This window comes from Hylobates moloch, unplaced genomic scaffold, assembly GCF_009828535.3.
Source record: "Hylobates moloch isolate HMO894 unplaced genomic scaffold, HMol_V3 SCAFFOLD_8, whole genome shotgun sequence".
Lineage (NCBI taxonomy): Eukaryota > Metazoa > Chordata > Mammalia > Primates > Hylobatidae > Hylobates > Hylobates moloch.
The window spans coordinates 37,581,900-37,607,275 of NW_026652283.1; the positions used below are offsets into that span (position 1 = coordinate 37,581,900).

Here is a 25,376-nt window from a genome sequence, read left to right on the forward strand (position 1 = left end):
ATATCAGACGCTGTTCTAAACTTTGTACATACATTAATCATAAATGATGTATCATATGGGCAAAGCTAAAGCAGTCTTTTTTTTTTGAGACTTTTTTTTTTTGAGACAGTCTCTCTCTGTTGCCCAGGCTGGAGTGCAGTGGCACAATCTTGGCTCACTGCAACCTCCACCTCAGGGGTTCAAGCAGTTCTCCTGTCTCAGCCTCCCAAGTAGCTGGAATTACAGGCACAGGCCACCACGCCCAGTAATTTTTTGTATTTTAGTAGAGATGGGGTTTCACCGTGCCACCCAGGCTGGTGGCGAACTCCTGAGCTCAGGAAATCCCCCGCCTTGGCCTCCCAAAGTGCTGGGATTATAGGCGTGAGCCACTGCGCCCGGCCTAAAGTAGTCTTAAGTTGATACTTTACCACTCTAAGAAAGTAAGAGTTCTAAATGTCAGGGCACTAAGCAGTGAATTCAGTTTATACACAGATTCCACCACAGCCTTGTTTTCTGAGAACTTTTCACCTGAGGGTAAGGGGCTTCTTTTCTTTCTTTCTTTTTTTCTATTTTTAGGCAGGGTCTCTGCCACCCAGGCTGGAGTGCACTGGTATGATCTCGGCTCACTGCAACCTTCACCTCCCAGGATCAAGAGATCCTCCCATCTCAGCCTCCCAAGTAGCTAGGACCACAGGCACGTGCCACCATGCCTGGCTAATTTTTTTTTTTTCGTAGAGATGGGGATTTGCCGTGTTGCCCAGGCTGGTCTCAAACTTCTGAGCTCAAGCGATCCATCCAACTTAGCCTCCCAAAGTTCTAGGATTACAGGCATGAGCCACCCCACCCACCCAGGGAATTCTTTACAAGGACACTGATACTTGGGTGTGGTAAGCCTGATACTCTCCGTTGGATATTTACCCTGAGAAGTGAATTTTCCTGAACAAAGGTTCAGAAGTTCCTCCATGTTCTCTTTCTTGTCACTCTTCCTGGGTAGATGTTTTTCAGCCTGAGATGTAAACTTTCCAGTACACAAATCCAACAGCTCATCCATGTTGGCATCCATGGCATTCTCATCCATACTGGCCAATGGCAATCGAGGCTTCAAAGCTTGGTACTGATTCCTGTGGTTTCTAACATTTAAGAACCTAAGAGCCAATGAGCACAACGAATAGTGTAAAAAATTCCTCAGAGAAATGGCAAAGTAGGGGGTGAAAAACCTCTGAATTCATTTCCTACATCAGTTAAAAGCTGAATCTCAAACCAGAAAGCAAAAGATTCAAACTTTAGGCTTGTGTTAATCTAAAGAGGGAGGGAAAAGTTTTGTGAAAGAATAAAATGTTACTCAGAAGGTAAAGTGTAAAGGATAACTTTTCGCCTCAGATGATGCTAGAGCAGGGCTTGGCATTATGTCCTGTAATGTGCCACCAGTCTGTGAATTCTCAACCTTACCCAACAATAATAACATAGCAGGATGGATACAGGGAAATTTGATGACCTTACAATACAAGATCTATGCATTTCAAATAAGACAGAAATTTAAGGACCAGAATGTTAGCAAGAGCTATTTATGTTTATTTTCTGGACAGACTTTGTTCAAACTTATAGAATGTAATACTAATGGTCTGTACACCTTCTCTTTCTCAGAAGAGAAAGCACAGATGGAGTGACAGAAGCTCACTTATTTTTAAACAAAATTAAGCAGTACCCAGCACCATTCCCGCCCACAGAAACACAAAACTACCTACCCATCTGCATCCAACAGTTGGCTCTGAGTGTCATCTTCTAAACAGAACTGGAAGTCTCCTGCTCCTAGGAAAAGTGACTTAGGCTCTGGGGAGGCGTTATACAGATCCTGGGAATCCTCTATGGGAAGTGAAGGCTCAGACAGTTTCCCTGAACTCTGGCACCCAAACAAAAACAAACAATAACAAAACATTTTACAAATGTCATTCATTGTCATGACAATAACAGAAGTTGCTATTTGCAATATTTAAGCTACTCTCAGGAAATTGTAGTTGAGGAGGACAATACACAGCCATGAGAAGCATAAAGAAAAATATCTCCAAGAAAGTAAGAATACTGTATGAAGCTTGTTTTTAATATACAAAGGGGGTGGATTTTTTAAACTGAACACACATAAGCTCAGTACCAACGTGGTGGGAGTTGGTTGGCTGGGACAAACTTTATTTAGCAATGTGGGAAGCAAAGAGAGGAGGAGATTAGAAAAACCATCACCATCTTACCTTAGAAGCTGAGCTGACCAAACTGGCTCGAAATAGCCCAGGGGAAGGAGATCTGAATCCTCCTGCTGTAGGGAAAAAACTGGTCCCACGGCCTGTTTGTCTGTTGCAAGGCTGATAGGATGGAATCGTGGAGCCAATCAGCTCAAAGCTGCTATTGTGGCTGCTCTCCTTTGTGAGCAAGGAACATGAATCATCTTCATCTAGAGAAAGAGAAACACCTTTTAAGCGCATCAAAGCTGCTATTGTGGCTGCTCTCCTTTGTGAGCAAGGAACATGAATCATCCTCATCTAGAGAAAGAGAAACACCTTTTAAGCGCAGGATTACAGAAATAAGGTGGATTTGTTTAGGAAAAAGAGTTGAGGATGAAACTGTCAGATAAAATTCATAGGCAAACCCCTCAAGTTATATGTTCCAAAACATTAAGTTAAAGGTAAATTACAGTACTAAGATAGCATTATATAATCAGGGCTTATTACTCTGAGCTAAGTGACACTTGAAAGTTCTTTTTTTTTTTTTTTTTTTGAGACAGAGTCTTGCTCTGTCACCCTAGCTGGAGTGCAGTGGCGCGAATTCGGCTCACTGCAACCTCCACCTCTTGGGTTCAAGAGATTCTCCTGCCTCAGCCTCCCAAGTAGCTGGGACTACAGGCGCGTGCCACCACACCTGGCTAATTTTTTACATTTTTAGTAGAGACAGGGTTTCACCATGTTAGCCAGGCTGGTCTCGATCTCCTGACCTCATGATCCACCTGCCTCGGCCTCCCAAAGTGCTGGGATTACAGGCGTTAGTCACTGTGCCTGGCCGAAAGTTCTCTTCTTTCTCTTATCCTTCCTAATGCCTATGATCACACTCTTTATTATCCAGTCAATTATACGTCTTCCTTTGATCTACATACAGAAACATTTCATTGCTCACTCAATCAACACACATTCACTAAGGACATTATGTACCATGCATGGTCTACTATAAATAAACTGCAAAAAATAGACCAAGAAAAATATTCTAATTCATAAACCCTTTTCATAGCTACACATGAAACTGGGAAGTGACCAGATTTAAAAACATGGAAACTTACCATACTGCAGTCCTTAAATATCAAAGCTGAGGGACAAAAGAAATGTCAAGTTCTGCACAAGAATCACTACTTACCCAGTTTGCTAGGCTGTTTGCCTGAGTTTTCATCTGTTTCTGATTTTTCTTCAGTAGGAAAGTAACTGCAAAATAAGAAATAAATTGGTTCAGTATCTGTTCCTAGTTTTTACAGGAGGGGCAAATCCAAGGCAATTTTAAGTTTTCTTAGAGAGAATCACTTACCCCATCTTCGAAGAGCTGTCCTTAAATAGAAGTAAAGTAGAATCTGATGAGAGAGACTTGGGAACAGAGAGGAAGCCAACTGCCTTGCCAATTTCACTACTGCCATCATTATTTTCTTTATCCATTTCTTTTTCATCTTTGGTTTCTATTTCTTCACTACTAAGAAGGAATTCTGCAGTCTTTACCAATCATGCCACCACAAAACAAAAAATACAAGTCAAAACATTTAAAAGCAAATACACTGTTAGCCTGAAATATGGCTGATTGGCTACAGATCACATCTTAAATTCAAAAAGGTAAACTGAAGGAAGTTCCATATGACCATTATCAACATAATTTTCCCTGACACTTCTAGAACTTTTTTGTATTTTTTTTTTTACCTTTTACCCTCCTGAAATTGCTAAGATTATAAAGGACGACTGGATTATCATTTTATTGAGGCAGTAAGAGGTTAATCAGTCTAAGATTGCAGGCTGACTACTGATCTCAAACCAAGCACAGACTGAGACAGGCTGTATAGCTCAGCCATTGCTTTCTTTCTCCTTTACCCAAAATTAAATATTAACTCAACTTGCTGGGCATGGTGGCTCATGCTTGTAATCCCAGCACTTTGGGAGGCCACAACGATGGGAGGATCACTTGAGGCCAGGAGTTCCAGACGTCTGGTCAACATAGTGAGACCCTCATCTCAAAAAAATTTAAATAAATAAATAAATAAAATAAAATAAAATAAAATTAAGTGATCCCAGCATACAAAAAGGAAAGTTTTTTTTTTTTCTTTTTTTGAGATGCAGTCTCACTCTGTCTCTCAGGCTAGAGTATAGTGGCGCAATCTTGGCTCACTGCAACCTCCACTGCCCGAGTTCAAGCAATTCTCCTGCCTGAGTAGCTGGGATTACAGGTGTGTGCCACCAAACACAGCTAATTTTTGTATTTTTAGTAGAGATGGATTTTCACGATGTTGGCTAGGCTGTTCTCAAACTCCTGACCTCAGGTGATCCGCTCACCTCAGCCTCCCAAAGTGCTAGGGTTACAGGCACGAGCCACCCCGCCTGGCCCAAAAAGGGAAGCTTTTTAATACTTAACAATCGTATCATCACCAGTTTTCCCTAGGCAGAAAACAGTACTATGGAACAAGGGCAAGAGGCCCTTCTACAAATGCCGTCTTCAACGAAGAACGAAAATAAATTAGAAAGGCCTCTACCTCCCTGAGAATTTACTCCAGGCCTCAATCTAGCCAAGGTTAGGACTGCTTTTTAATCTGATAGAGAAACCTAAATAAACAACAAAGATAAAATTTCCTACGAATACAAAGCCATTTTTAATGTTAGTATTATATTAAAATATATAAATAAACAGGTGGAAGCCCAGGCAATGGTATTCTGTCAGTACCACTGCATATCTGTATTCAGATATATAATGATGATCTACAGATATTCAGTGGTACTGACAGAACTGAAGGTCCTAAGATTTAGGGATGTATGAGGTAGTTACCCTCATCATGCCCCTAAAACCTCTTATACAATTGAACATGCTTATTATACTCTTTTTCAAGTCTGACTTTTTCTCTCATATTCACCATGACAAGGTAACAAAACAACATAATTGCCAGAAACCTCCTGATTTCCTTCTTCTTCCTCCTCCTCTTCTTTCTCCTCCTCTTCCTCTAGTTCTTCCTCTTCTTTCCCTATCTCCTCTTCTCCATCTTCCTCAGACTCATCTGTCATTTCTTCCTCTTCCTCCTCCTCTTCCTCAAACCCATCTTCATTATCTAATTTAAACAGTGCTTGGCGCTTCTGGCGCTCCTCAAACCTTCGGAGTTTCATTGCTTCTTGCAGTTTAGCTTTTAACACCTGAAGCTTTTCACCTGAACAGAAATATGTAGAAATGCTTTGGACATAATACAATAATTAGGTATGCATTTTAGGCAACTCCAGAAGTATTCTAGTCACATCCCAAAAGGAAAATCTGAGACTCTAGTATTCTGGGCTTTTTTGTTATTTGAACACAAGAGTATTATTATGAATTGAAGTATCAAAGAGAACTTCTGCACTCTGGATAGTATACTACTCAGGGATTATAAAATAATTGTTCAAAAGAGAGAAAAGGGGGGTAGGGAGTAGAGCTTCAAAAGTCTGTGGCTCAAAAGCCATGAAGAAAAACACTGATAAATTTACCTATATTAAAGAAAAAGAGAAACAACTCAAGAGTAAAATGAGCTAATGATATGAACTGGCAGTTCACAGAAAAATAAACATATATTGTTAATAAATTAAAAGTAATGCTTAATCTCACTTCTAATTAAAGAGCTACAAATCAAAATAACGAGATACATTTTCAACATGTTTGGCAAAAATTAGAAGGTTTGATAATACCTATTATTGAGAGGAAACAGGAATTCATACACTGTGATTCAGAGTGCTATAACCATTCTGAAAGACAACTGGATGATATATATCAAAATGTGATATATATCATGACAATTCCACTGTAAGGAATTTCGCATCTAATATACCACCATATATCTGGCACTATAATATAACACTGTATGCAATAGCAACAACTGGAACAAACAAGACATCTGTCAATACGAGTATGGTTTAATGAGTCATGTTGTATTAATTCAATGGAATATTATGCAGCCATTTTTTAAAAAGCCTCAAGGCCAGGCGCAGTGACTCACACCTGTAATCCCAGCACTTTGGAGGGCCAAGGCACGCAGATCACGAGGTCGAGTTCGAGACCAGCCTGGCCAACATAGTGAAACCCCATCTCTACTAAAAATACAAAAATTAGCCAGGCATGGTGGCGGGCACCTGTAATCCCAGCTACTCGGGAGGCTGAGGCAGGAGAATCGCTTGAACCCAGGAGGTGGAGGTTGCAGTGAGCTAAGATCGTGCCATTGCACTCCAGCCAGGGTGACAGTGCAGGACTCTGTCTCAAAAAAAAAAAAAAAAAAAAAAAAAAAAAAGCCTCAAAAGCAATATAAAGTAGATCTGAGCTCTGGAGTTAGGTGGTCTGGATTAGACCACTGGTCCTACCAATTATTAGCTGTGTAAACTTGAGTAAGTGGCTTAAGTGCTCTGCATATCAGTTTCTTCATATACAAAATAAGGATACTAATGTTATTTACCTCATAGGGTTGTAAGGATTAAATGAGATAGAACATATAAAGCACCTAGAGCAATGCCTGACAGGGAGTCATGTTCAATGTCACACACATTCACAAAAAACGGTATATGGATAAAAATACTCCTATAAAGACATACAAGAAATTGTTAATAGTTATCCTTGGGAAGACTAGTTATTTGATACCTTTTTTCAGTGTTTAAAACTGCTTTCCAAGTGATATATTACTTGTGATTTCAAGGGGGGGGGTGAGAGCTGTCCTTAATACATTTCTAAAACACAAAGTAGAATGCATGTTATGATCACATTATTAGGTGGGTTGTTTTGTTTTGGGTTTTTTGTTTTGAGACAGGGTCTCATTCTCTCGCCTAGGCTGGAGTGCAGTGCCACAATCATGACTCATTGCAACCTCAACCTCCTGGCTCAAATGATCCTCCTGTCTCAGCCTCCCAAGTATCTGGGGCCACAGGTGCAGGCCACCATGCGTGGATAATTTTTTTTTTTTTTTGGTAGAGATGAGGGCTCACTACGTTGCCCAGGCTGGTCTCCAACTCCTGAGCTCAACAGATCCTCCTGCCTTGTCCTTCCAAAGTGCTAGGATTATAGGCAAGTGCCACTGCACCCAGCCTGTTTTTTTTGTTGTTGTTGTTGTTTTTTTTGAGACAGAGTCTCGCTCTGTCGCCCAGGCTGGAGTGCAGTGGCGCAATCTCGGCTCACTGCAAGCTCCGCCTCCTGGGTTCACGCCATTCTCCTGCCTCAGGCTCTCCGAGTAGCTGGGACTACAGGCGCCCGCCACCACGCCCGGCTAATTTTTTGTATTTTTAGTAGAGACAGGGTTTCACCGTGGTCTCGATCTCCTGACCTCGTGATCCGCCCGCCTCGGCCTCCCAAAGTGCTGGGATTACAAGCGTGAGCCACCGCGCCCGGCCTGTTTTTGTTTAAATACATATACATACGTGCAAAGAAGAGAGTTTAAAAGGACACACAATATGGTTATAGAACCTGTTTCTGATAGAAGATTAAGTTTTTCATTTATTCTATATATTTGTCTATAATGGGATTTGTTTTTTATAATAAGACAAATGATATTTAAAAAAAATAAAGCCAGCTTGTCCACCCCACACCTCTAGGTGTGCAACATGTGAATCATGCCAGAGATACTGCTGTCCAAAGCCTCCAAGGAAAAAGATTCTATAACTTTTCATTATAAGGTTTTCAATAGCCTTGAAGAGCTGTTAGAATACAAAGCAAAAAGCAAAAAACAAAATCTGTGGGCTCAAATACCTGGTTTTGTGTGGCTTGCTCCATCCAACTTCTTAGGTGCTAAAGTCACAGGTACCACATCTGCTTTTAGTTCTTCCTTTCCATCAGTGCCCATGTCTTTCACTATGACGTTCACATTCACTGTCTGACCAGCCCTGGGTTTGGCTGCTGGATTAGCATGCTTCCAGAAACGCTGCTTCAAGGCTTCCAGTTCTAAACCCAAACGCCAACCAGTGGGTCAGTTTGCCATGCTCAAAACTCTTTCCTTTAAGACTTATAAGCTAAGTTTTTTTTAGCTCAACAATGATGAGGGAAACCACACATACACAGAGAAACCAAAAACCCCTTGCTACTAACTCCTGTGTCAAATTCATACAACTTAACCCAAACTAATGGACTACCACAACTATTCTTCCTCAACATTTCAAAAATCAGACTTTAAAAAATCAGACAGAAATTTATACCTGAAATTTCTAAACATGTGCAATTCTTTTGAACATTCTTTAAAAATCCTTTAAAAGTATTAAACTGGTAGGAAAAAAGATTATAATCTCATCTATTCAAGGGCTTAATTTTTCATGGGTTTCGGTCTCCTTTTAAAATTCCCTATTTGTTATTGCTGTTTTTTGTTTTTGTTTTGAGACAGAGTCTCACTCTATTGCCCAGGCTGGAGTGCACTGACGTGATCTCAGCTCACTGCAACCTCCATCTCCCGGGTTCAAGCGATTCTCCTGCCTCAGTCTCCTGAGTAGCTGAGGTTACAGGTGAACACCACCATGCCCAGCTAATTTTTTTGTATTTTTAGTAGAGACAGGGTTTCACCATTTTAGCCAGGCTGGTCTCAAACTCCTGACCTCAAATGATCAGCCCACCTTGGCCTCCCAAAGTGCTGGGATCAAATTCCCTATTTTGAATGTTTCATTATTGGCAATCTTACTAAATATAGGCAAGGTCAATTTTTTTAAAGAAGGGAAAATAAAATGACAATCCAGTCAGTGATATAACTAAGCAGCAGGACTGTAAAAAGTTTTTTGGTGAAAACTGTTACACTAGTACAACTGGTACAATGAGAAAGGAAATACTGTAGCCCCAGTACCACATGCTCAACTTGTATACAAATGGAAATATATATATACTGGGAACAGTAAGTTCAGCAATCCAATAGTGATATAAACTTACCCCTCTTCCCCATTGCAATATCTTAGAATTTCCTTCTCCTTTCTCCCTCAGCCAGCTGTTACCTGGAACTAATCCCTACTCACTCTGCTTAACACTTCATATCATAATAGAATCTGTGATGAGAGCTGGCAGTTTTAAGGAGCAAGTTCCTTTGAAGTTGATGCACACTGGATATTTTCAGGCGGCCTTCTCGTCCATGATAAAATGGTTTATTTTTAAATGGAGTCTCACTCTGTCGCCCAGGCTGGAGTGCAGTGGTGCAATCTTGGCTGTCACTGTAGCCTCAATCTCCCCAAGCTTAGAGGTGATCCTCTCACCTCAACCTCCTGAGATAGCCAGGACTATAGGCATGTACCACCACACCCAGCTAATTTTTTTTTTTTTTTTTTTTGAGATGGAGTCTCACTCTGTTGCCCAGGCCAAAGTGTAGTGGCACGATCTCGGCTCACTGTAACCTCCACCTCCTGGGTTCAAGCAATTCTCCTGCCTCAGCCTCCCTAGAAGCTGAGATTACAGGCGTGCGCCACCACACCCAGCTAATTTTTTTTATTTTTATTTTTAGTAGAGATGGGGTTTCACCATGTTGGCCAGGCTGGTCTTGAACTCCTGACCTCAGATGATCCGCCCACCTCGCCTCCCAAAGTGCTGAGATTACAGGAGTGAGCCACTGCAACTGGCCGATTTTTGTATTTTCTGTAGAGACAGGTTTTGCCATGTTGTCCAGGCTGGTCTTCAACTCCTGGACTGAAATGACCCACCCTCCTCAGCCTCCCAAAGTGCTAGGGTTACAGGTGTGAGCCATTGTGCCCGGCCACTTTTCATTTTTCTTTTTAGAGACAGGGTCTTGCCCTGTTGCTCAGGCTGGAGTGCAGTGGTGCCATCACAGCTCACTGCAACCTTGACCTCCTGGGTTTAAGCATTCCTCCTACCTCACCCTCCCAAGTAGCTAGGACTACAGGTGCATGTCACCACATCTGGCTTTGTTATTTTTTGTAAAGACAGGAACTCGCTATGCTGCCCAAGCTGGTCTCAAACACCTGGCCTCAAAGCGATCTTCCCACCTTAGTCTCCCAAAGTGCTGGGACTATAGGCATGAAACTTTGGCTAATTTTCTAAAATGCACTCAAATCATACTTCAGTGTTTTTGTGACTAGCATCTAGATGTGTGTTTTTTTTCCTCTAGACAGTCTTACTAGAAAAAGAGAAAAATGAAGGAAATCTTTTTATCCTGAAACCCCAACATTATTAGCAGCAAAAACCCAACTCTAAAGGATGGTATGTTTACATTGCAAACAAAAGAGTAGAGAGACAAGCTGTAAGTCTGCCTCCTATTTTGCAGTGGTTCAGTAAAGCTGAAAGCAACAGGTGGTGGCAGGGAAAGGGGAATAGAAATAGGCAGGTTATTATGGGTGCCACTAGAGTAAGAGAAATGCTTGGGTGGGAAGATTACCTGGGACTTAAAATAGTAGTCAGGCAAGAGGTACCTTCATTCATAACTGGAGAAAGCTAGGATCCTCAAAGCTCTTCCTCCCCCAACCCATTGGTGCAACCACTTTCTTTGGCCTTCATTACATGATGCAACCATCACTGTCTTTATCCTAAAACCCCTGTTCAAGTTCCTCTCCCTCCATTAGTCTCTATTAGTCCATCACCTCTCATCCTCCATCACCTCTCATCTCCTCTCTTAAGTGAAAAGTCTCTGCCCTAGCTTGTCTCTATCAGCAGCATGAGAACTGTTCTCATTCACATTGCTCTTGTCCAGAAAGTAGAGGAATTAGAGGCAGGGATTATTCCATATGCTATTGCAAGCAACAGAAGTAATGTATTTCTGACATCACAAAATTTAAATTTACATGCATTTTCTCATGGAAACCTTATTCTATATGAGGTAAAGAAACTGAGCTGTTCCCACTGTTTTTTTTTTTTTTTTTTGAGACGGAGTCTTTCTCTGTCCCCCAGGCTGGAGTGCAGTGGCGCGATCTCGGCGCACTGCAAGCTCCGCCTCCCGGGTTCACGCCATTCTCCTGCCTCAGCCTCCCCCCACTGTTTTTACTCTTAACCCCTTCCAACGCATCCACCACACCAGCTACCAGATTTAACTTCCTAAAATGAGTATCTGATTGAATATTTCCTTTGCTGAAAACCTTTCAGTGGTCCTCTACTTACAAAGAGCTAAAGTCCAAGCTCCTAGCATGGCATAAAACCCCTGAATGATCTGGGCTCTGATCACCAATGTCCTTGCTATCTTCACTTCAGCCAGGGAGAACACCCTGTGCTTTCTATTGTCTCTGACATCTGCAGGTCCAACCCCTCCACTAAAAATGCCCTCCCTCACCTCTCTGCCTTGGTATCTCTACTGAGCTCATTTCAGAAACTTCCCTGACTTCTAGGCTCCAAGTGAGGTACCTTTCCTCTAGGTTCCCAATGCACCCTCAATTATATATCTTGATCGCAGCACTTACCATTCAGTATTGTAATAGTCTGTTTGCCTGCCTATTACTCCTATTACACTTTAATTTCTTTGACAGCAGGGAGTGTTTTACGTGTATACACAACACCCAACACAGTGCTAAATAAAAGTTTATTGCATGAATGAATGAATGTTGATTCTAACTTCATGTATATTATGGCTGGTCTGGAAACCCAAATTTCATGTCAATTATTTCTAAAGGAAAACATGTTCCAAGTTAAAAAATAAGTGCTCACTATATGCCAGCCACTGTATAGGTCCCTTTATAAGCCAAGTATAATGCTGGAAAAATTACCTAACCTCTCTGAGCCTCAGTCTCTTCATTTTGCAAAATAATACCTGGTGCTATGAGAATTAAGAAAGACAACTAATAAAGAATGTACCAGTGTCTAATATAGTTGGTACTCAAAAAATGTTTCTCCCTTTCCTATCAGTCTAGGACTGTTTAGGTAACTTTTAGTACCATATAACAAAAACTTTCCCTCAGTGTTCCGGACAACAGCTTATTCTCATGCTTCTTTGCTAATGGAGCTATGCTAGTTCTGTTACACAACTCTGCCACCTCAACCTCCAGTCCTGGTCAAACTGACTTTCACATCTTCCCAATATGCACCAGCATACAGAGCTCTTTCTATCCTTCTCTCCATCTCCAAAGTCAACCCATTCAATTATCAGACTCACTGAGCATATTTTACACACCAGATACAGTGGCTGACATAGCACCTGCCAACAATAAGCTGTTTAATGAAACAGAATCTTTTTTGTGTGTGTTTTGTTTTTGTTTTTTTTAATGAGACAAGGTGCTCTTTCTATCTTCTCCATCTCCAAAGTCAACCCATTCAATTAACAGACTCACTGAGCATATTTTACACACCAGATAGAGTCACTGACATAGCACCTGCCAACAATAAGATGTTTAATGAAAGATAATGTTTTTTGTGTTTTATTTTTTTTTAAGAGACAGGGTCTCATTCTGTCTCCCAGACTGGAGTGCAGTAGTGCAATTTCAGCTCACAACTCACTGCAGCTTTGACCTCCCGGGCTCAAGCAATCCTCCCACCTCAGCCTCCTAAAGTGCTAGAATTACAGGCATAAGCCACCGACTGTGCCTGGTTTAATGAAAGAGTCTTGGCTGAGTGTAATGGCTCACACCTGTAATCCCAGCACTTTGGGAGGCCGAGGCAGGCAGATCACCTAAGGTCAGGAGTTTGAGACCAGCCTGGCCAACGTGGTAAAACCCCGTCTCTACTAAAAATACAAAAATTAGCTGGGTGTGGTGGCGGGCACCTGTAATCCCAGCTACTTGAGAGGCTGAGGCAGGAGAATTGCTTGAACCCAGGAGGCGGAGGTTGCAGTGAGCTGAGATTGCAGCATTGCACTCCAGCCTGGCTGACAAGAGCAAGTGAAAGCCCGTCTCAAAAAAAAAAAGTCTTGATGTGAACCATTTCACTAATAACAGTAGAAGCAGCAATAACTTTTTGAGTGCTTCTTTATACTATCCATTTGCATGCATTATTTCAACAAATCTTCACTATAGCCCACAAGCCATATAGTGCTTTTTTCTTTTTCTTTCTTTTTTTTTTTTTTTTTTTTTGAGACAGGATTTCATATGCTGCCCAGGATGGCCTTAAACTCCTGGGTTCAAGTGACCCTCTTGTGCCTCAGCCTCCCGAGTAGCTGGAACTACAGGTGCGCACCACTGTGCCTGGCTTTCTTCTCTTTTTAAAAAAAAAAGATGCTTGAAGCGGTCAAATGGCATATACAATGTTAAACAATTACCATGATAGTTCAGGTTCAAATCCTAGTCTTGCTACAAAGTCTAAGCTCTTAACCACCATGCCATACTGCCTCAAGGCAGAGTGGGGAGCATCCAGCTCTATCTAAGAGTCAGGAAATTTATTCAACATGGTAATACTTGAGTTCAATGTTGAGGATCATTCATTCATTTGATAAATACAAGTGCCTACAATGTGTCATCCACTGAGGAAGCACTAGGGATAGAGTAGGGAACAAGGCAGGAGATATCAACTCGCAGTCTAAAGGGAAGGCAGTGAACAAGTAATTAATCCACCTATTCTTCAAGCTGTCCTTTAACCATTCATTGGAAGAAATTTATCCTTCTCTGAATTCCCACAGTACTTTATTCTAAATGTTCTTTAAGAAAATAATACTTGGCCAGGCGCGGTGGCTCCCGCTTGTAATCCCAGCACTTTGGGAGGCCGAGGCAGGCGGATCACGAGGTCAGGAGATCGAGACCATCCTGGCTAACACGGTGAAACCCCGTCTCTACTAAAAATACAAAAAAATTAGCTGGGCGCGGTGGTGGGTGCCTGTAGTCCCAGCTACTCGGAGAGGCTGAGGCAGGAGAATGGCGTGAACCTGGGAGGCGGAGCTTGCAATGAGCCAAGATCACGCCTCTGCACTCCAGCCTGGGTGACAGAGCGAGACTCCGTCTCAAAAAAAAAAAAAATAATAATAATAATACTTTTCCTTTTTCTTCATGTTATTTATTTTCCAATTATCAATGACATATTCATTATCAAAGACATCATTTACCATTTTCTCCTTTGTACTTGTTATTTGCATACTTCTTACCTTGCCCATTAGAGTAAAAGCATCTTAAGTATACCTTAAATGTCAGATTTGTCTTGATATGCCCCACAGCAACTTACTCATAGTAGATAGTTTAATATTTGTTGAATGAGTGAAAACAAAAGAAATTCGGTTTCACAGATAATTTAAGTGAACCAAAATGTTTCTCTTTAGCAGTAAAAAACTAAATGATGTTTTCATCAATGTCTTAAGATTTGACTCGGCCGGGCACGGTGGCTCACGCTTGTAATCCCAGCACTTTGGGAGGCCGAAGTGGGCGGATCACGAGGTCAGGAGATCGAGACCATGGTGAAACCCCGTCTCTACTAAAAATACAAAAAAAAAATTAGCCGGGCGTGGTGGCGGGCGCCTGTAGTCCCAGCTACTCGGAGAGGCTGAGGCAGGAGAATGGCGTGAACCCGGGAGGCGGAGCTTGCAGTGAGCCGAGATTGCACCACTACACTCCAGCCTGGGCGACAGAGCAAGACTCCATCTCAAAAAAAAAAAAAAAAAAAATTTGACTCAGGATTATAGAAAAAACCTAATTTCAGATTGGAAAGGCAGAAATAATAAATTCCTAAATACCATAACACAATAGCAATGTACCTCTTTTTTATATTAACTATCAACAACTTTTTTTTTTTTTTGAGACAGAGTCTCGCTCTGTCACCCAGGCTGGAGTGCAATGGTACAGTCTCAGCTCACTGCAACCTCTCCCTTCTGGGTTGAAGTAATTCTCCTGCCCCAGCCTCCCGAGTAGCTAGGACTACAGATAAGTGCCACCATGCCCGGCTAATTTTTGTATTTTTAGTACAGACGGGGTTTCACTATATTGGCCAGGCTAGTCTTAAACTCCTGACCTCGTGATCTGCCCACCTTCACCTCCCAAAGTGCTGGGATTACAGGTGTGAGCCACTGCACCCGGCCAACAGACTTCCATTTTAAACACGGCTTAGATCATTCTGATACCCTGCCAAATTTCTCTAAAAGAGACTCTGCCCATATCTGGAACAACTGCAGGATAAGATCAAATGTATTTATTGGTTTCTCTTGTGTTCTCTGTCCTCGACAGTAGTCAATAATCAAAAGCTACCAGGATAATCACTCCAGGGAGGCTCCCCACAATTTAAAGGATTACCTCTGTTGGTTTCAGGTTCAAGTATCACAAAGGAATCTTCATCAGCACCTAGCCGTGGTTTAATGGAAACATCTACTCCCAGTTGCTTAAGTCTATCCAGAGTAAACCGTCTCACTTTTTCAGGTGGCACAACTGCTGATGATTTATTTTGCTGCCCAGGCTCTTCCACTTTCTCATCTGTTTCTTCTGGATTTTGGGGGCCTTCACCCTGCAGGGCATGAGGTTCAAATGCTACAAGCCCTCCAACCTGACATTCCTCACTGTGATTGTTCCCGAGGAAGTTGGATTCCTGTTGTAACACTGAGCTGTCCCCAGGTGAAGGTCTAATGTCACTCTGCTTCTGTTTCTCCTGAATTTCTAGCTCTTCATTTTTTACCAAATCCTTCCTGCAAGACTCATCTGATCCAGTAATGATCTGGGTTTCCTTTGAAACCACAGGGAGTGCATTAGTTTCCACTTCATTTTCTGCACCTGTTGTCTGCTCAGAACCTTTACTATGGTGATCACTGTTCATTTCAGCAGTATTTGCAGTGTCTGTGATTTCTTTGTGATGGCTTGACTGATATTTAGATGACCTAGAGAAGAGAAAATGAGCTGGAGTTGAAAATTATCCTAAATGTGAAACATTCTCATCCCTTAGTATATATCAGTTAAATCAGTTTTAAGGGAGTGAGAAATCTGAACTTTTTATGCCAGATGTTTGCCACAAAACTAAATGTTCATGAAAATTATAATAAGGAAAGAGGGTTCTTACTTCAATAGTGCCATGGCATTTCCCTGGCAAGTGGGCCGGGGTTTACGTTTGAAGAAATCGTGAATGGTTTTATTCTCAGGCATATGATATGGAAGGTTAAGTGCAGACTCTATAAAATGGAATAAAACAAGCAAATATATATACTGTATATTCTGAAATGTCACTTCATATTCAGTTAACTAAACATAATAACCAAAGCCATCACTAGAAATAGAAAACTCCCCTTTAACAAAGGCAGAGGAGCTAAGTACAAAAGAGCTCCCTGAAGACCAGTGGCTTTTAAACCTAGATGTGAAATCAAAATGATCCAGGAAGTTTTTTAGAAATACAGATTCTTGGATCCCATTTCAAACCTACTGAATCAGAATCTCTGTGGGACCTAAACATTTATATACAGTAGTCCCCGCTTATCCAGAGAGATACATTCCAAGACCTGCAGTGGATGCCTGAAACTGCAGATAGTACTAAACCATGCAGTGTTTTTTTGATCTGATAACTGAAAGGGCTACTAACTGACTAACAGGCAGGTAATGTATACAGCGTGATACTCTGGACAAAGGGATGATATTTTTAAATTCCATGGACCATGGCTGACCACAGGTAACCAAAACTGCAAACAGGGAGGGATTACTACCTCTCCAAAGAATCCTGACACAATCAGTCCATAGACAACCATTAAAAAATTTCCTCCTTAGGCCGGGCGCGGTGGCTCACGCTTGTAATCCCAGCACTTTGGGAGGCCGAGGTGGGCGGATCACGAGGTCAGGAGATCGAGACCACGGTGAAACCCCGTCTCTACTAAAAATACAAAAAATTAGCCGGGCGTGGTGGCGGGCGCCTGTAGTCCCAGCTACTCGGAGAGGCTGAGGCAGGAGAATGGCGTGAACCCGGGAGGCGGAGCTTGCAGTGAGCCGAGACTGCGCCACTGCACTCCAGCCTGGGTGACAGAGCAAGACTCTGTTTCAAAAAAAAAAAAAAAAATTTCCTCCTTACCTGCACTACAGTTCTGAAAATTTCTTCAGTTTATACTAATGTTCCAAGGGCTTTAGAACAATGACCTTTCACCAAGATCAATTCTAAACTTAATATTATAACCTGAGTTCACATTAGAAGTATTAAAAAAATAAAAGTCCCCAACATCCAAGTTGAGCTTACAAAGAAATGTTGTGATTTTGCCTCAAAGTTTACTGGGTTGCATTACCTCGAATAAGGCGCTGAGTCTCACTATGCAGTTGTTTTAATGCTTCTTTACTTAATCTGGCTGCCTTTCTTTCCTTAAAGAAAACAAAAAGTGAGACTACATTAATTATATGAATATCCAGAAAGATAGATATTCATCCCTCAAGAGTTTGCTCTCTCCAAGAAAAGAGGAAAGGAAATAGTAAGCATGAGTAAGCCCAAATGCAGTATAAACTCAAGGAATTCATTTATTCCCAAGTCTCAGAGAATTTGTTCAATCCAATCCATATTTTGTTCCTACCATGTACAAAGCAATATGATGGGTAACAGAAAAATATGATAGACAAAATAAAATATTTATCCCTAAGAAATCTATAATCTCCTGTGTAAAGAGATTAGTGTGACTAATATACAGGGCTCTACCTCACCTTCCTCGTGGTTCCTTTTGATAACTCACTTTCTTCCTCAAATGAATAGACCCCACTCTCCAAAGATGGTTCTTTGTTCTAAAAGAAATGGCAGGTTGATTATTAGGACAAAAACGAAATTCAAATAAGAGGATGCTTTAGTTGAAGACTACTTTTGTAGCCCAACACCACATCATGCTACGTTAATAAATCAATAATCATCAAATAGAAATTATTAAACACACAGCATCCTATTATGCTTAGAAAACAAATTAGATACCTCAAATGGAGTCTGGACCCTTATTTCTTTTACCTCTGCTTACATCTTTCCCTGAAGAGGGATAATAACTCGCAGGAAGCTAAAAAAAAATCTTAGGAAGAAAAATTATGCTTCCAAACACTCGGGACAACAATGTTTTGACTGATGCCTCTCTTTGATACCCTTCCTGAAACCCTATAGGGTTCATTTCTCAAGGGCTATAGGATTGCAAAATTTACATCTCTTCCCTATTATTTACCTGCATCTTACTACACCATCAAATATCTTAGTGTTTTTTTTTTCAGCATTCCTAAAAGGGTAATAATAAAGCACTAGTTTCCAAAGAAGTTAGCATGTCTATCACTTGTACTACAAGTCTCCAAAATTAACAGCTGAAAAACTTAAGTCAACTGACACATGTTTTTCTTCAGTTAAAAAAAAAAATTAAGGTTCCAGCAGTAAATTAAAAATATAGCAAAGGTTAGAAGCAGTTGATTAACTCTTATTACAATCATGCTTTACTTGCCTTGTGCTTTTTTACTTTGTTTTTTACAGCTGCTCTTATTGATTCTAATGACTCTTCATCTTCCAATGGAGAGTTAGTTTCATCCTCCAACCCAGTTTCAAAAAGGTCTTCATCCACAAGAAGACAGCCACTGTCATTAAATGGCTGTTCTACATCATCTTCCTAGGTAATACATAAACAAAAAGCATAATCCAATCATTTAAAAATCCAGTATTTCACAACATCATATGGCAATTTGGATCAGGCCAGAAAAAGCCCATGTTTCATCAACAGACAAGCATATAAAATCTAGAACATTCTCACTGGTTCCTAACTCACACGTATCCTTTGAAGTCCAAGTTGTGATTTTATGCAACTGTCTAAAACTAACTGAACAAACAGTAAATATTTTTTTGAAGTAAAATACTTGTTAAGCAACTAGTTTATAAATTTGAGGATGGTTTTTCTAGTTAACAAACAAGACTACTGACTGATAGATGCATAAAGAAGCCTTCTCTCAGTTAATTTTCATCAGCTCAGAGATAGCAAAGAATTACTCCATGTGCTCATAAAGAAAATCAGAAACCCATTTATTTGGAAATGTCCTCTGCATACCCAAAATAGAATAAGACCAATAAGTTTTGTTTTCTTGGTTTTTATTTATTTATTTATTTTTGAGACAGGGTCTTACTCTGTCATCCACGCTGGAATGCAGTGGTACAATTTTTTTTTTTTTTTTTTTTGAGACGGAGTCTTGCTCTGTCCCCCAGGCTGGAGTGCAGTGGCGCGATCTCGGCTCACTGCAAGCTCCGCCTCCCGGGTTCACGCCATTCTCTTGCCTCAGCCTCCGGAGTAGCTGGGACTACAGGCACCCGCCAACACGCCCAGCTAATTTTTTGTATTTTTAGTAGAGACAGGGTTTCACCGTGTTAGCCAGGATGGTCTCGATCTCCTGACCTCGTGATCCGCCCGCCTCGGCCTCCCAAAGTGCTGGGATTACAGGCTTGAGCCACCGCGCCCGGCTGCAGTGGTACAATTACAGCTTCATTGCAGCCTCGACTTCCCGGGCTCAAGTGATTCTCCCACCTCACCCTCCCAAGTAGCTGGAACTACAGCTGGGACTAGGGCCACCACACCCAACTAATTTTTAAATTTTTTGTAGAGATGGGATCTCCCTCTGTTGCCTAGGCTGGTCTCGAACTCCTGGGCTTAAGTGACCCTCTGGCCTTGGCCTCCCAAAGTGCCAGGATTAGAGGTATGCACCACTGCACCTGGCCAAGACCAGTTAGTTTTAAATCACATACCTATTGAGAATAATTCTCAACACAAAATAGTCAATTCAAAGCAACAGTCGGACAGCAGAAACAACCTCAAGTACTAACAGCAACCTTTTCTAAAATGTTAACCTACCCAAGCAATAGCAAATTATTCTTTAAAATGTACCTGGTTTTTTGTTTCCTTCTTTTTTAGCTGTCTAATTTTTTCCATTTTTCTCTCCTCTTTCTCAAGTCTTCTTTTTGATTTTACTTTTGCTTTTCCTGCAGTTCCTTCTTTATCATGTATGTGCCTTTTGGAACTCTTTCTGTCAGTGGTAAAGTCCATAGAGTTTCCAGACTGAAGACTCAGCTCTAAGCAAAGTTTCACTTGTGCTTCAAGATTTTCCTGATACAAAGACTTTTCCATGTAACTTTCATCACTGTCTGCCAGAGTTTTGTAAATCCTTTTGATTTTTGTATTTTTCCCAGCATATAAATTCTCTTTATTTTCCTCCTCGGCACTGTCATAGGTAGTTTTCTCTGGAGAGGCATTTGTGTCCTCTGTTTCAGAATCACTGTCTTGTAGAACCTTCCTGTTTTTCACCTTCTTACTTACAAATATCTCTTCATCTGAATCTGGAGGAAACAATTTTCTTTTAATTATACCATCATTTGATCTTCCTCCTAGTCCCACTACTCCTCAAAAATATATTCAGTTATACAAGTGATATATTACCTTGTGAAATTATGTAACTACTATTAAGAACTGATTGTAGCAAAGCAAATCTAAAAATACATTTTGAAAAACATTTTCCCTGGGAAAAATATTTCTTACTGGGAAATGTAATTTTACGTATCTTTACAATGTGTAAAGTTGTTCTAATCCTCTGGCAGGTGTTAAAATTCCTTTTATTATAGGATGAATGCAATTAACCAGGCAATATGGTCGCTATTAGACATTCAACAATATAACATAGTTTTGAAAAGGTACAAGCACTGTTATTTTGCTTTTATAATAAAACAAACAATAAGGATGGGGCATTAATAATGTAATAAATCAAGAGAATAATGAAATCAATCCAATCTACTTACAACGGAGGCTCCCGCAACCTATTCCTAAAAATAAAAATACTATTACAAACCTCCTTCACTCAAGGGTCCAATTGTTTCATAGCTGCCCTGTCCACTATCTGAAGGACTATCTGCTTCCTCTTGTGAAATGACTTTTGGATCACTGATTTCTAGGTGAACCTAGAAAATGACAATATACTTTGTATTAACCAGCAGGTGACTGAAAGCTCCAAGTACATAATGACACACAAATCATCATGGGATCATCAACCTGAACTAAGGAAAGAACCAAATACAATGGTTCCTTGAAGGGATGACATTTAGAATTACTGGACAACAAACAAACAAAAGTTCATTTTTCACCTTTGAAGGATGCTAACAGAACCAACTCTTTTAGTAATGGTAAAAAAAAATGAAAAGAATCAACCATTTATTATGCCTTTTCCGTGTGAACTGTTCCCCAATATATCCATATGATTGATGAGGGGAAGTTTCTATTTAGAGAAATATCCTAATGAATTAATAAATGATAGAATTAGATTATCACAATTTTATCAACCCTCAATTAAATAACAGACCTCGGCAATTATCATTAATGGCTGCTAACATCACCAAAAGAGAAACAACCAGACATTATGTGTTGCCTAATAGAAGTACCCAATACTAGCTATAAAGTATTCCTGACAGAACAATCAAATTTGAATCCTATCAAGTCTCTAGATCTAACTAGCAAGTTACAAGAAATAGAGGGAATAGGGGAACATGTTGAATAATACCACAGATGTGCAATCTAGATGTGGGAAACTCTACAAGTCAAACTGGGTGGTTTCTTTCTTTCTCTCTCTCTTTTTTTTTTTTTTGAGATAGAATCTCGCTCTGTCACCCATGCTGGAGTGCAGTGGCGCAATCTCGGCTCACTGCAACCTCTGCCTCCTGGGTTCAAGCGATTCTCCTGCCTCAGCCTCCCGAGTAGCTGGTATTACAGGCATGTGTCACCATGTCCGGCTAATTTTGTATTTTTAGTAGAGACGGGGTTTCTCCATGTTAGTCAGGCTGGTCTCCAACTCCTGACCTCAGGTGATCTGCCCGCCTCGGACTCCCAAAGTGCTGGGATTACAGACGTGAGCTACCAAGCCCGGTTATGTGTATATTTCTTTTTTTGACACGGAGTTTCGCTCTTATCGCCCAAGCTGGAGTGCAATGGCACGATCTTGGCTCCCTACAACCTCCACCTCCTGGGTTCAAGCGATTCTCCTGCCTCAGCCTCCCGAGTAGCTGGGATTACAGGCGCGTGCCACCATGCCCGGCTAATTTTTTGTAGAAACGGGGTTTCGCCATGTTAGCCAGGCTGGTCTCGAACTTCTGACCTCAGATGATCCGCCTGCCTCAGCCTCCCAAAATGCTGGAATTACAAGCGTAAGCCACCACAACCGGCCCTGTATATTTCTATATACATAAATGTATGCTTTATATATGTATGTATATCTTAAAATACATACATATATGCATATATACACATATATAATATAAACAATTGCAATATGCCAACTTCGGATGATGATTCAAAAAACTAAAAATGTAAATAATTATGCTAACATGGCATATAAAAATAAATGAAATATCTCTGAGTCAAAGAAATCTGAACACTGACTAGATACTTCTTAGGTGTGGTAATAATATCATAGTATCTATTTTTGGAAAGCTCTTGTCTGTTAGATATGCACACTAAAATATTTGTGGTTCAAATAATATGATATCTGGGATTTTCTTCCAAATAATCCTGTGAGAGGAAAAATGGGTAGCTGTATGAATAAAACAAGATTGGCCATGATTTGAAAATAAGGGTTGAACATCTCTAACCTGAACATCTGAAATGCTCCCAATTCCAAATATCTGAGCACTGACATGATGCCACTAAATGAAAATTCCACACTTGACCTCATATGATGAGCTGCAGTAAAACCTTTGCTTCATGCATGAAATTATTTTAAAATGCTGTATAAAATTACCTTCAGACTATGTGTGTAAGGTATATATGAAATATAACTGAATTTCATGTTTAGACTTGGTTCCCTCCCCCAAGATATCTCATTATGTGTATGCAAATATTCCAAAATCCAAAATAAATCTGAAATTCAAAACCCTTCTGGTCCCAAGCATTTCAGACGAGAGATATTCAAACTGTAGTTGAAGTAAGGTGATGGGTTCATTATACCATCCTTTCTACGGTTGTATAGGTTTGAAAATTTCTAAATAAGACAGTTTAAAAAGTCGCAAATAAAAACCTAAGGAGGAGGGCTGTGTTAGGTGACTTGATCAGTTAGTGACCTTAAAGCTAACCCTAGATGCCAAGTCTACCTCCTTAGTGTTCTCAGGGCTCTGAATCAACTTATTAATAAAGGGAGAAATATGAACATCAGTAATGTAACAGGGCACAAGGCCTCACCCTAGTGGTTTCTCAAAAAATTATTAAATTGGTCAGGCATGGTGGCTCACACCTGTAATCCCAGCACTTTGGGAGGCCGAGGCGGGTGGATCACAAGGTCAAGAGTTCGAGACTAGCCTGGCCAATACGGTGAAACTCCATATCTACTAAAAATACAAAAATTAGCTGGACGTGGTGGTGTGTGCCTGTAGTCCCAGCTGCTCAGGAGGCTGAGGCAGGAGAATCGCTTGAATCCAGGAGACAGAGGTTGCAGTGAGCCGAGATTGCGCCACCGCACTCCAGCCTGGGCAATAGAGCGAGACTCTGCCTCAAAAAAAAAAAAAATTACTAAATTGATTTGAATGCGAGGTACAAATTTTTTTTTTTTTGATACAGCGTCTCACTCTGTCACCCAGGCTGGAGTGCAGTGGCAGGATCATGGCTCACTGCAGCCTTGACCTCCCAGGCCCAAAGGATTCTCTCACCTCAGCCTCCCGAGTAGCTGGGACCACAGGTGACGCCCGGCTAATTTTTTTTTTTTTTGTAGCGGCGGGGTTTTGCCACGTTTTCTACGCAGGCTGGTTTCGAACTCTTGAGCTCAAGCAATCTGCCGGCCTTGGCCTCCCAAAGTGCTGGGATTGCTGAGAATTAATATATATGCACTGACGATCCTCTCAACAATCCAAAGCAGTAAAACTATTACTTCTGTTTGTGAATGTGGAAACCGAATTTAGGTAACCAGACAGCTCAAGGAATAGGGCTGCTTTGAATGACGATTATCTTCTAGGCAATTTGCAGCAACGTCAAAGGGCAGGGCTAGGAACAGGGTGGGGTGAGGTCTCAAAAAATTCAGTAATCAAAATAAATAACATATTAATGCAATATTTTTTTAAAAAATTAAATCAATAATCTACGGCCCATGAGGTAAATAATACGCCCGCTTTTGTAAATAAAGTTTATTGGAAACAGGGATGGGATTAGGGTGAGGTGAGTGAGGCAGGGTCGTGCAAATGACTGGTCGGACCTTCTCTTTGTTTAAACGTCTGATATTTTGTTCAATATCAAATCATAAAAAGTTTTTGCATTAATTTTGGTTTTTAAAAAATATTGCATTAAAATATGAGTTTGATTGAGGGTTTTGACGCCCCTTTAAATTTTGCTCCTAAGGCGGGAGTGCCTTGCCCGAATCTGGCCCCAGAAAGGACACAGGTCTGGAAACATCTGTTTTCTATGCCCAATTTCGCCAGGGAGCTGCCAGCCACCAGCCAGGAGCCCCAACGGTGACTTCCCCACTCGGGGCCCCGTCGGAAAACGCAAAGGGCCTGCGCGCGATGACCTCCAGGGCCCCTCCCAGGCCCAGTGTGGAACTCCCTAACACCCTCGCTCGCCCTCTCTTTGCGGAGAATCCCCCCGCACCGCTGCGGCCGGGTTCGGCCAGAGCCTCCTGGCTTTCAGGGCACCCTGAGGGGAGGAGTTTCCGCGACAGGAAGCGCGCGAAAGGGGAGGGCTGGCGGCAGGAACCGGCTGAAGAGGGGCTGGGCTGCCGGCAGCGCGCGCCGCAGAGACCTGGAGCTCCCCGGCCACGGATCCCGAAGCGCGGGAAGCCCGGCGGTGGGACGGGATGCCCGGTCGGAACCCATCCCGGCCGAGTCTCGAGGTCGCGGGAGCCGGCGCGGCGAACGCTGGGAGCCGCAGTCCTCCCGCCCGGGCGCCTCGGGTCAGCGGGGTCTACCCCGGCCCCACCTAACCTCTCGGTGCCCGGCCTTCGCAGCCCCCATGGGGGGCGTGTGCATAAACTCACCTCAGAACCCACCTCGCCCGTCATGACTCCTGCCTCCCCTGCGCTCCACTAGGGACGGAGCTGTCTCTGATTCCCTCAGTCGGAGAGCAGCGGCTCCCGCCGTCTCCAGCCCAGCAGTGCTGTTCTTGCTTTCCCGCCCAGCCAGAGTGGAGGTCCCACCCAGATGGTTTTCACCAATCCAGAGGGGGCTTTCCAGCGAGTCCCCGCCCCCTTCCGACCCACCAATCACGCAGCGCCTCCGGCCGCCCAATCTCATATAACTCAGGCTGAGTTGGCGGGTCGCAGCTGCTGGTAGCGGAGCCTGGGGGAGCTGGGGGTGCACGGGGGCGGGGCCGTCGGTACCAGGCGAACCCTGGTCTCTGACCTTTGACACTTGCCAAAGCATCAAGTGCGCTTGGAGGGGTGAGTCTT

General features: G+C 41.9%; 1 protein-coding gene across 3 annotated transcripts in view; it reads right to left on the reverse strand.

Annotated features, from left to right (window-relative positions):
• CLSPN (claspin) overlaps window positions 1-25,133 on the reverse strand; it is a 50,818-nt gene extending 25,685 nt beyond the window's left edge. For all 3 annotated transcript variants that reach the window (XM_058443135.1, XM_032160230.2, XM_058443134.1), the window contains exons 1-15: window positions 24,966-25,133; window positions 20,811-20,919; window positions 19,856-20,304; window positions 18,434-18,595; window positions 17,670-17,747; window positions 17,264-17,336; window positions 16,063-16,171; window positions 15,309-15,883; window positions 7,951-8,142; window positions 5,154-5,404; window positions 3,538-3,716; window positions 3,373-3,437; window positions 2,223-2,422; window positions 1,725-1,879; window positions 898-1,124 (exon numbers count right to left, since the gene is read on the reverse strand). In XM_058443135.1, the coding sequence (XP_058299118.1) occupies window positions 898-1,124; window positions 1,725-1,879; window positions 2,223-2,422; window positions 3,373-3,437; window positions 3,538-3,716; window positions 5,154-5,404; window positions 7,951-8,142; window positions 15,309-15,883; window positions 16,063-16,171; window positions 17,264-17,336; window positions 17,670-17,747; window positions 18,434-18,595; window positions 19,856-20,304; window positions 20,811-20,919; window positions 24,966-24,989 (2,848 nt within the window). In that variant the 5' untranslated portion in view covers window positions 24,990-25,133. The remainder of the gene's footprint in view (window positions 1-897; window positions 1,125-1,724; window positions 1,880-2,222; window positions 2,423-3,372; window positions 3,438-3,537; window positions 3,717-5,153; window positions 5,405-7,950; window positions 8,143-15,308; window positions 15,884-16,062; window positions 16,172-17,263; window positions 17,337-17,669; window positions 17,748-18,433; window positions 18,596-19,855; window positions 20,305-20,810; window positions 20,920-24,965) is intronic.
• Between the last annotated feature and the right edge of the window lie 243 nt (window positions 25,134-25,376).